This window comes from Physeter macrocephalus, chromosome 9, assembly GCF_002837175.3.
Source record: "Physeter macrocephalus isolate SW-GA chromosome 9, ASM283717v5, whole genome shotgun sequence".
NCBI lineage: Eukaryota > Metazoa > Chordata > Mammalia > Artiodactyla > Physeteridae > Physeter > Physeter macrocephalus.
This window is the reverse complement of record NC_041222.1, coordinates 42,007,100-42,019,902: the sequence shown is the minus strand read 5'-3', so window position 1 is coordinate 42,019,902 and position 12,803 is coordinate 42,007,100. Positions and strand designations below refer to the sequence as shown.

The following is a 12,803-nucleotide window of genomic DNA, read 5'->3' as shown; positions in this document are numbered from 1 at the left end:
AAGACTCAAATTAACAGAATTAGAAATTAAAAAGAAGTAACACTGCAGAAAAACAAAGGATCATGAGAGATTACTACAAGCAACTATATTGCCAATAAAGTGGACAACCTGGAAGAAATGGGCAAATCCTTAGAAAAGCACAACCTTCTGAAACTGAACCAGGATGAAATAGAAAATATAAACAAACCAATCACAAGCACTGACACTGATTAAAAATCTTCCAACAAACAGAAGCCCAGGACCAGATGGCTCCACAGGCGAATTCCATCAAACATTTAGAGAAATCTTCCAACAAACAGAAGCCCAGGACCAGATGGCTTCACAGGCGAATTCCATCAAACATTTAGAGAAGAGCTAACATCTATCCTTCTCACTCTTCCAAAATATAGCAGAGGAACACTCCCAAACTCATTCTACGAGGCCACCATCACCCTGATACCAAAACCAGACAAAGATGTCACAAAGAAAGAAAACTACAGGCCAACATCACTGGTGAACAAAGATGCAAAAATCCTCAACAAACTACTAGCAAACAGAATCCAACAGCACATTAAAAGGATCATACATCATGATCAAGTGGGGTTTATCCCAGGAATGCAAGGATCCTTCAATATACTCAAATCAATCAATGTGATACACCATATTAACAAACTGAAGGAGAAAGATCATATGATCATCTCAATAGAGGCAGAAAAAGCTTTGGACAAAATTCAACACCCATTTATGTTAAAAACTCTCCAGAAAGTAGGCATAGAGCGAACTTACCTCAACATAATAGCGGCCCTATATGACAAACTGACAGCCAACATCATTCTCAATGGTGAAAAACTGAAACCATTTCCACTAAGATCAGGAACAAGAAACCATTTCCTCTAAGACCAGGAACAAGACAAGGTTGTCCACTCTCACCACTATTCTTCAACATAGTTTTGCAAGTTTTAGCCACAGCAATCAGAAGAAAAAGAAATAAAAGGAATCCAAATCGGAACAGAAGTAAAGCTGTCACTGTTTGCAGATGACATGATACTATACATAGAAAATCCTAAAGATGCTAGCAGAAAGCTACTAGAGCTAATCAATGAACTTGGTAAAGTAGCAGGACACAAAATTAATGCACAGAAGTCTCTTGCATTCCTATACACTAATAATGAAAAATCTGAAAGAAAAATTAAGCAAACACTCCCATTTACCACTGCAACTAAAAGAATAAAATACCTAGGAATAAACTTACCTAAGGAGACAAAAGACCTGTATGCAGAAAACTATAAGACACTGATGAAAGAAATTAAAGATGATACAAACAGCTGGAGAGATATACCGTGTTCTTGGGGAAGAATCAACATTGTGAAAATGACTATAGTACCCAAAGCAATCTACAGATTCAATGCAATCCCTATCAAACTACAACTGGCATTTTCACAGAACTAGAACAAAAAATTTCACAATTTGTATGGAAACACAAAAACCCCAAATAGCCAAAGTAATCTTAAGAAAAATGGAGCTGGAGGAATCAGGCTCCCTGACTTCAGACTATAGTACAAATCTACATTAATCAAGACAGTATGGTAATGGCACAAAAACAGATATATAGATCAATGGAACAGGATAGAAAGCCCAGAGATAAACCCATGCTCATATGCTCACCTTATCTTTGATAAAGGAGGCAAGAATATACAATGGAGAAAAGACAGCCTCTTCAATAAGTGGTGCTGGGAAAACTGGACAACTACATGTAAAAGAATGAAATTAGAACACTTCCTAACACCACACTGAAAAATAAACTGAAAATGGATTAAAGACCCAAATGTAAGGCCAGACACTATGAAACTCTTAGAGGAAGAACACTCCATGACATAAATCACAGCAAAATCCTTTCTGACCCACCACCTAGGGAAATGGAAATAAAAACAAAAATAAAGAAATGGGACTTAAAAACCTTTTGCACAGCAAAGGAAACCATAAACAAGACGAAAAGACAACCCTCCGAATGGGAGAAAATATTTGCAAACAAAGCAGCTGCAGAGCACAGGGAGATCAGCTCAGTGCTTTGTGACCACCTAGAGGGGTGGGATTGGGGGGGGGACGCAACAGGGAGGGTATATGGGGTTATATGTATACATATAGCTGATTCACTTTGTTATACAGCAGAAACATAACATTGTAAAGCAATTATACTCCAATAAAGATATTTCAAAAAAAGAAGAAAACATGGGGTATAACACTGAAATAACCAAGTAATTCCCTGCTCCCTACGTTCATTTGAAGTATATGCGAAAAAAGCATATGTAGTCATAATGATGATTTCACAAGTCAGCTAGTCATCGTTAATGCACTCTAAAGACAACTGCGCTCTAATTTGTTTTTGGCATTTAAAAAAAAATGTCCTAGACACAAATGTTATGTTTACATTCTTTTTACAAATGTAGGTAATCAAATCATTGGCTTCACACAGACAACAGCTCACACCTCCACCCAACTACCACTATCACAGCAATTAAACAGGACAGATTGGGAGACTGAAGTTGAGTTTAAAACACCACCACAAGTAAAAATAAAATCACACTAACACTCATTTTAGGAGATGAAAAGTTTACTTAGAAATTGCAAACATTTAGCAAAGACAAGACATAAACACTTTTCCATATTCTACAGAAATACAGTAATTTATAGCTGGCTTGGTACATGGTCACATGATAAAAACAAATATAATGGAAAAAAAAAGGTTCATTCTACTTTTCTGCCACTTATTACAACTTAATAAGTGTACCAGTAAGTACTGGAGGACAGCTGCATAGGCAGATTAGAATCCGAGGACTGTTTGTTAATACATATTATTGTATTATAACAATAATATAAAAACAAAATAGGTACAGATATACAATTAACATGCAATTTAAGCTATTATTTTGAAGAAACAGGACAGAATTTAGTGAACACATTGAAAAATAATATGTTGTTATAATCAGCATATCATGGTATTTTACATGCATGGAAATCCTTCCTTCTTAAATAATGCTTGGCCAATTGAAACTGGTTGACCCTACTTCTAGAGAAAATTTTAAATGAAGACAAAGAAAAAAACGAGTGGACAATTCTGTTCGATGCTTTTCTAAGTATACTAATTTTTAAAGTACCCTAATTTCATGCCTACCTCACCGTCTCCAATTTAAAGTAAAGCCATACTTTGTATTCTATGAATCTACACTGTCTAGTATAGCAGCCCTCATCCACAAGTGGCTTTTTGAGTATTTGAAATGTAGCTAGTCAGAACTGCGATGCACATGAGTGCAGAATACATGCTGAATTTTGAGGACTTACTATGGAGAAAAAAGAAGGTAAAACATCTCTATTTTGTATATTGAATACATACCTAAAAGATAATATTTTTAATATATTGGGTTAATTAAAATATATTATTAAAGTTAATTTTATGTGTTTCTTTTTTTAATGTGGCTACTAGAGAATTTTAAATTACATATGTGGCTCACATTTATTTCCACTGGATAGCGCTGATACAGATGGTCTATAGTCATTACATCAGCCTTAGCACTTAGCATCACACTTAAAGCACTCTGGAGTACTAACTCTCAGAACACCGTAAGCACACTCTGTATGTACGTTATTGCAAAATTTATTTTTATCCCTCTGCAATTACACATTTTAAGTGTAAAAAGAATTCACAAAATATTTAATCGTTAAAAAACGTCAACTAGAATATGGTTAGAGCTAAAGGAAATTCAATGCAGACTGTTATACTGGGGGAAAATAGTTTAAGAGTGAAGACAATTAGTATCTTCAGTAAAATAAGTTAGCCAAACTTATCTTTAATGCCCAGGATCTGACCTTGCACCACAGATCATACATGTAACTTGTCCATTTAACCATAACCTACAAGAAAATCTTAAAACAACACTGACTGCAACCTACTTAATTACTCCATTTTCTGGAGAATCTTCAAGCAATATAAAATTAACACACAATGAATTCTAATAGCAGAATATAGTATCTAAGAACTATCCCTTAAAGTCCCTCAGCGTTAAAGTAAGCAACTACCTAGTGTCCAAGAGACTTGGATTGAAAAAATTTTTTTAGAAGCTATTAAAAAAAAAAGATGATTGCTCTTTTATCACTTTCTTCCCCTCCTGCTTTTTTAGTTTTTTTGTAGTAGAGGATATAAATATTTGGTATATTCATAATACCTCATCTTTTACTTTGTCCAACTCAAAAACAAGTTAACCTAGTACATACTCCATTATTTTCCTAGGAACAACAAGCACCAAATTACAATACCGACAGTGGTCACCTCAGTCAGAAGCCAGCATCATAGCCATGCATCAAGAACCTCGCCAGGAGGCAATGCCTAAATACGCTTGTGCTGCACACACTGCTTCTCACAGCTCAGGTTGGAATGCTTGTTTTTAAACTGTTTAAATCTGTTTGCATTAGGTAAAGTCTGTCAGAAATGCTCTGAAAGCCACAAATTAATAGACTCTGAAACGACTATATTATTCATAAAAATTTCTCCTTCATTTTGAACATGTTCTCAAAAAACAAGTAGAAGTTATTTAATATAACTTCATACCTTACCATGACTACTTTTAAGACACTGGAAAGTAACCAAGATTTAGGGAGAAAAAAACAGTACCTATACTAGATAATACTAGATATACCAACATAGAAATTGATTGCAGAAGACTACAGCAGTTCTCTCTAGAGTTCAGCAGCCTATTAAGACATTTAATCACATTTATGAATGTGCCTTGCACAAAGAGATACTACTTAAACTTTTCACATCTCCTGTCTTCAGACCATTTCTACATAAACAGTATTTTTATTACACGTTACTAACTCCAACCTAAATAAGCCTAATAATTCATGTCAAATGAGAAAAATTTTCAGTTTCAAACATATATTACTCTAAAAATATACTCCTCAATGAAAAGATGACAACAGTCTCCTTCCTGAAAGCTGCTACTTTGATGTTAGATCAATAATCAACTAAATATTTATTGAGCACCTACTATGATTGATTGCATTCAGCCTATACTCATTCTTCAGCCAACAAGAAAAAAAATATCTGCTCCAAATGCAAAATGACATTTGTGAGGGAGGATAACATATTTGCATTTCTAACAGAATGCTGTATGAGTCAATATCTGGACATGTGAAATTGTTCATCCCTATGACACTGAAAAACCTCAAATTTATTACTGATCACTTTATAAAGATAAATAAACATTTGAAGTATGCTGCATAGGACTTTGAGGAAAGTGACTACCATACATAAAATTAAGACTGATTCCCTAAGGGTATGGAAGAAAAGTCAAATGTCATGGTTCGTAAGAAACCAAAGACTTACTATAAACAGTTTACAGCAATAACTGGTTAATTCAAGCAAATGGGCACTTGTGTTAGGTTTCCAACTTTGCTTGAGGGGGCTGGTCTAATAAAGAAAATTGCTTTTAAACAGGAGCACTTAAAGCAAGTATGAAAATAAAAGTCCTTTGGATAAAATTCTTTGTAAAACCAGTATATAAGTTGAAATTCCAAATCTCATTTAAATATACATACATATATGTGCATACACACACATATGTATGCCTTAAAAGTATCTAAATTGCACTTACAATGCTGTACAGCTGTATATCTTTGCCTTGTATGTTTGAACCTGATTTATGTATCTTAAGCACAATACTGTATTTCTCCTGAAGCTAAGAATGTGGACAATGATGATAAGACAGAGATAAATAAGCTAGTTTTAACTTTCTAGCCTTTAACAATTCTGACCTGTTGAATTCCTACAAGGTGCAAGGCATAATGCAACATAATGAACGCGTACAAGATCTGACACAAAGCACTCTTTCAGGGAAACTGAAATTTTAAGAAGCAAAAGAGTTGTCAGTTTGAAAACCAACAGTAATCACTTTCTCAATAGAATTTCTAAAAACTGAGATTGATGTCAACTAAAGCACTCCTACCTCTGCAAAACATGGAAAATAATGCAATACAGAAGTCATTTCCATAGAAGACACGTGTAAGAGAACATTCATAATAGAACCATAGGGACTGAAGCAGTTGAGATGAACAATGAGGCAGTCACAGAGCTACTGCACTGGTAGTAGTTTATAAAAAATACTATCTATACTAAAATTTTAAGAGCTAGTAATATACTTAGAATATTTTTGCCTGTTTTTGGCCACTGAATGTAAAATTTTGTCCTAAATTTACTAAATCTTCTACACCCTGAGAAATAATAACAGATTAATAAAAGAAATGCCAGGGTTAGCTTTGTGGACCATATTACTGTCCAGAAAGCACAAGCTATATATATAGCTAATATTCTTGGAAGCACAAGATTTCATCAGCAGAGTAAGCTGCTGCTATTTTTTTTTTTCTTTTTTTAAGTAAAGAGTTGGCTTTACAGTGTTAACATGGCCTAGTGAGAATACAGAAGTCAAAGCTGGGAGCCTGAAGTCCCTACCCCCCAGATTCACAACTGACAATAGTTTTCTGTTTCCACTATGAACATGACCTACTGCTGTCCGTTAGGAATACATTATTCGACAGTTCTCTGAAAAGCACTTTGGAATCTTAAGCTATATATTTTAATGAAATGACAATTAACAATTATTTGCTATCTGGAAATATGGAACTCCTATCCCTCCCCTCTCTATACCCAAATACATAAAAAGCCACATTTTAAATTTCATCTCAGTATTTGCCTTTTCCTCCAATATTTGAAAAGATTAAGGTTCCATTTTTCCCCCCACTCAACTATCTTAGGTAGGACTAAATTTGGGACGGAGTTCTTAAAAATCCTTAAGATGAGGCAAAGGATTCATTTAGGACAACTGTATGGCGTTCCTTTTAGGGCAGAGTGCCACTGTTTCCCTTTAAACATGGGCTGCACAGGGTTTTTGGCTGATCTTTATGCATATGCCGTCCTCTAAATGTGAGGCCTCCAACCCCCAAAACATTAGTTGTCACTGAGAAAGAACTAATTCGTCCTGGTAGGGTGCTTAAAAATGATAACTAATGACATGCAAACCAAAGCATCCTTCCTGCTCTTATCAGTAACTCACTTAAGGATAAAATATTCCATTGGGCCATGCCTAGCAATTGGAATAAATAAAATAATGAGTCAATCAAATGTTTAATAAAATTTTCATCCTTTGTTTTCTACCTAAATGTTAGACTTAAATATAATCTTGCTCCCCCAAAAAGAAAGGCACTCGAATGAACACAGTATATACAGTTATTTTTTAAAAGACACTGTGTGATGGTAAGGAGAATTCTCAGGGTTGATTTCTCCTGCTCACTGCCTTTGTAACACTGAATTTGCCTATGCTTTCCTGTGCCTCAATGAACTTCTCTAATAAAAAGGAGCACGTTACAGAGTATACTCAAGTATACGGAGGCGGCAGCACGTAAAGTGCTAGGGTTTGCACAGTTCTATTTGAGAAATTTACTTAGAAGACAAAGTTCAGTTGTTACAATGCTGCTCAAATTTTCTAGCATACTTTAGATATTTTAAAGTTTTAAAATATAATTTTCTAGTAACAAAATAACTAAGCTCACAAAAGCTTTTTGCAAAAACAGAAGTGTTTTCTTCCTTCCTTTGATAAACTAAATATTTAGCATCTTCTCTAATACAGGGGAACTAAGGTAGAAATTAGATTGCTGCATAGCAAGTGGTAGTTGCATTCCTAAATTATATTTAGCCCTCATGTCAGATACCATCTTGTGCTATTAAGAGAAAAATACTAGGCTGACAATTTGTTTTCAAAAATATTAAAAGTTTTTACACACATGTATGTATGTGTCTAAACAAGTATGAATCACATGACCTGAATATATCTAAATGACAGAGCCTACCACCATATATGCTTTCCTACAAAATGCCACATAAAAATCCAAGAACTTTTGTTTGCACATCTTGTGTTACATAAGCCCTTATCTGAAGACTTAAGTGGCTTTGAGTGACCTCCTGTATATTTAATCTGATAAATAATGAGGCCTTTAATTTAAATTAGAATTGTACCATAGGAATAAGACATATGACTCAAAAGTCTGGGCCCAGAGTTTTCAAAGAGGTAATAAAATGCTAAAACCTAGAAAAGAAAGGGTTTTGAGTCTAAAATGACTACTCATGCACAGATACAGAGCAACACGTCTTTGAAATCAGTTTCCTCAGATACTCCAAGAGTGGCTATGGCTCTATTGGCAAGATCTGTCCTCCAACATCCTAAGTGAATAGAAAGTAGTGTTCTTGCAAATGTTTTTCATTTTTCTATGAATTTTTAATATATATTATAGTACAGTTAATTGATATTATACAGCTGCATTTCTTGGCTGGGATTTAACAAGCATAAACAAAGTAGTTTAATGAAGGAAAAAATGCTAAATTAACTTATTCTATATGCAATAACTCCTCCTAAGTATCATGAAGGCAGAGTACATCATTCATTCACAATCCATTGCTCTATTCCATCAATTTCTCAATCATAACTCACTCTATGCATCACTCATGATCGATCTTTCTCATCTTCAGTTAATCATTCATAAATTTAATAAATATTTAATGAGTCCTTACAATGTGCAAGGCACACAGAATCTGGGAACACCATGTTACCAAAATAGGTACACTTAAAAAAAAAAAGTCAGGTTGGGGAGGGGTAGTGGTAGAGATATTTACAGATCTTATTGCTTTTTTGCTTGTCAGTAGTATTCTTGATCCACAGGATGGCCTACAATTCTTCCAGTGAAAGATGGATGAAATTTGTGTCAATCTAAATCATCTTTTCCTTTAACAATGACATATTTATAGAAAAATAAGTGAAGACTAATGAGTCCCTAAAAACAGACACATCCTTCCACTGCATGAGCTCATTCAGTCCAAGAGATAATATCATGCTACAGCTAGTGAGTTTAGATGTCAACCATTTAGGGAAAAAATACAACCATCCAGGGCAATACTAGGTTTTTCAGTGAATGAACACTTGAAAACTGCAAATTTTAGAAATAAAGCAGCACACAAAAGTCAGATATAAACAGTATCCTTTGGATATTTGTATTTTTACTCCCTACTTAAAGCTATTAGGAAGACAGGAGACCAAGATATATTAAAGGACTGCATGGCTTCATGTAAGGGTGGGTTAAGAGACTTAAAACACATGAAGGCAGTTAACATCAAAGAAGGGCAAGAGACTCTGTGGAAGGTACAAAAAGATGTGGAGCATTATCAAATTTAGCTGATGTTTCACAGAGGATTGTCTGTATTCATGTCTTGACACTCTCACATCAAAGCATAAGAAGCCCTACTACTTGGGATACTTAAAATGATGCTTGGAAGAACGGTAATACTGAGTGAGGCCAGAATTTGGCAACATATATTAGTGGAATGTGCTGAATCTTCCAGGCCATCTGTGTGTAGTCCGCCCCCCCCCAAGCCCCACAGGTGCTAAAAATCATAAATTAATAGTTTTGTCCATAGAGGTCTAAGTAGACCTTGAGGTATTTGAATCAAAATATACTTTGTACACAAAGGGTCACAGAATTATGCTCATAATGCCAATCTTTTTCTCACCTAAATACTATAGAAAGCTAAAAAAGGGTAATTTTTGCCCTGAGAGAGAAGGGCAGGCAGCTTCTGTCTACAAGGACCAGTCTAGACAATTTTTTTGGTGTTCTTAAGTCTCACTTGACAATTTGCCACTCAACAAAATCATGATGTACAAGTAAAGGACCTATTCTTTTCCCTTAAAGGAATGCTCCTCACTCAAGTCCAGACTCCGTAACAGTGGTATAGGAGAGGTCTGCTTTTCCCTACATCTGTCTTCTCATCCTACAGGTGACCTAGCATATAAAGAGGAAAACAGGCAAAGCATAGTGGTCACACTTGTTTCTGCCACTATTACATTTCAAACACACACAGGATAATAGACAACTTCCATCATTAGGGGAACTTTTAGAGGGGCAGTTCATATTCATATTTTGTGCGTGTGTGTGTATGTGTACGTGTGTTTAATGGGGGTATGGAATTAACTGGAAACAGAGAGGAGAATATGTTTAGTACACATCCATGAAATACAACAGATAAGGAAAAATATACAAAAGTGGAGATGACAAAAAAATGGATTGGGAAAATAAAGAGAAAGGTGTGTGGAAAGAAGAAATGCAAAGCATTCTTTCATATTAAGACATTAGACATTACCTGGCACTTTCCCCACACCTGCCTCACCTACCTGAAAAACCCAGCCCTTATATTGAAAAGATAAGATACAGCTAAAATGTGGATACTTTGGTACCTTGTCCCTGATAAATTTAGTATCAAAGTTTTTAAATTGTTTTATTTTTTTAAAATAAAGACTGAAGAACTAACCTTCAAAACTATTCATCCCCCCTGGCTTTTGCCAGTAAACTTTTAATAATCACTTCACAAAAACTTTATAGTTTATCCAGTGTATCCTTAATAACTTAAATTTTAAAAAGGAAGATTTTTAATGGACACATTTCTATGCATAAGCCTCCCATTTTTCATGGTGAATTTGGAGGAAAATAAGTAGTAATAACTAAAAACAGCATTCTAGGTTTTTTAAAAATTGATTTTAATTGAGGTAAAAACAACCTATCAAAGCTAGTAGTAAAAATAATTTTCCACTACAATTACATAAACTCTTAAAATTAGTTTTTTAAAAAATAACCATTTTTAAAATGGACTATATTGGAAGCATGTTGTTCATATAAATTCCAATACTTCTGACTTTGGTTATGTTGGTCTATGACTTTAGTAGAACATACTAGAGAAAGAGAAATGGTGTGTATTTTCACACATCCATCCATCTGGCCATCTGATTCTCAAAACAACAATTAGATCAAGTAATTTTGAATTTGTATTGTTCTTAAGCTAAACTACAACATAAATTTTTAATTTAAAAAAAAAAAAGAAAAAAAAAACTAGCCCATGCAGCAACCACACTGAGGTGGGTTGAGGTGTGTGTGAACCAATCTGGAGAACCAAATGAGAAAAGCCTCAAGTGTAGGAATATAAAGGATGAGAAGTTTAAAAGAAAAAAATTAAGACTCACTGTTCAGCAGGAAGGAACTACACAATTATTTTATCCCCAAAGGAATGCCAGTTCTTAACAAAATAAATAAAATGAAAGATTTACTATGGACTTTTAACCTAAAGATGAAGCACATAGAGTTAGACAACAATAGCAAACAGTTCATGCAACTATGTAAATAAGAAAGGAAAGCAATATTGCACTAAAAGGGGAACCTTGCAGGACTAATCCACCTCTTTCATTGACTCAATGTAACCAGCCATTTCCTGTATGCATTGGCAAACCTGGCCTGCTCCACGTTCCGGCAGGTGGACAATACTTGATCGATGAACCTGTGCTCCATTTCCAGGCCCAGGGAGTCTGGAGCAGGGGTCCGCTTCAGGCGTTTGGTTTCCTGGGAATAGCCTTGCTTGCTAGAGTCACTGAGTCCATCCACCTCCATTGCCTGAGATGTGTGCGGTCCTGCTGCGATGAGGTGCAAGTCACTCAAAGTCCCCCCTGGGCTGTCTGCAGGTGACAACTGCACCACGCTGTGAGGAAACCTACCATTTAAGTGATGCTGAAGGTAGAAAACATGCCGCCTGTGAAAGAGGAGGGGAAGGAAGAGAATAGAAAAAGAACAATCACATCACAAAGTCAAGCTTTTCAGAAAAAACGAAAAAGTTGATAATTTTAAAACATACAGTACTCAATTCAGTGCCCCCTTCGTAACCCAGAGCTATCTGGGGGAAGGAGGAAGAACAGTTAAGATGTAGTCTCTGGGTATTTGGACAGAGCCTCACAAACCCAGATTACTGGTTTCTGAGAAAGCATACTACCCCGAAGGTGTTTAAAAAACATTGACTGAGATGATGACAATCACTTGGAGTTATTACACCTTGTTACTATAATATGAAACTAGAAATGGGTCTTAGCTCAATCTCTGCTATAAATTAAAATATAAAACAAAACCAAAAATTAACCTCATTGATATCCTAAAAGACAAGTGATTTTCAGAAACAAGAGAATTAAATAGCTCCTCTAGAGGCTTAGTGTATGGCCTCTATCCAATACTTTCTTTAATAAGAACAGAACTTCTGTGGTTGGACTTATTATCTTAGAAACCCTCTGAATTCTCCCCTAAATCCAGCACTATAGTCTTATTAAACACTGACATGCAGTAGGGATGTGCTGGGCTCTGAGAAAAGTATGTTAAAAGACACAGTTCCTGTTCTTCCTCTAAGGAGAGTTCTCCTGCCCTTAGAATCATCTGGAGTTATTTGTTAAAAATGAAGATCCATGTGCCTAATTTCCAAAAATTGTGACTCAAAGGGGTGCACATCTCTGTACAAAATAAGGTAAACTACCTTAGGTAGTTTCTAGGTGGTTATACTTCATCATTCATATTAACAACTCTAAGCCCTTAAAAGAGAATTCTATTCATTTTCCCAGCTTATTTGGGAGCAGACAAAGGAGCATATAACACCCATTTTACAGAGGACAAATCTTAAAAGGGCTGATAAGCTGCTTTAGGGCACTGAATCAGTAGAAAACTAATATAATTTATTCCTGTAATAGGTCATCCTAACTGTCTCTTCTCCCCACTCCAAACTCCAAGTAATCTTTATATAAACAAAGAAAAGTTTCTGTTCTAATGATCTAGCTCTCTTCAAACACAAATATAATTTTTAATATTCTTTGAGTCTTGCTATTAATGTGTCTAAATATAAAACAGCAATAAAAAATCTGTAACAGCAA

At 35.1% G+C, this 12,803-nt stretch overlaps 1 protein-coding gene across 3 annotated transcripts in view; it reads right to left on the bottom strand.

Annotated features, from left to right (window-relative positions):
* Nucleotides 1-2,560: 2,560 nt before the first annotated feature.
* PTAR1 (protein prenyltransferase alpha subunit repeat containing 1) overlaps nt 2,561-12,803 on the bottom strand; it is a 47,744-nt gene continuing 37,501 nt past the window's right edge. For all 3 annotated transcript variants that reach the window (XM_007118193.4, XM_007118194.4, XM_028493890.2), the window contains exon 7: nt 2,561-11,647. In XM_007118193.4, the coding sequence (XP_007118255.1) occupies nt 11,305-11,647 (343 nt within the window). In that variant the 3' untranslated portion in view covers nt 2,561-11,304. The remainder of the gene's footprint in view (nt 11,648-12,803) is intronic.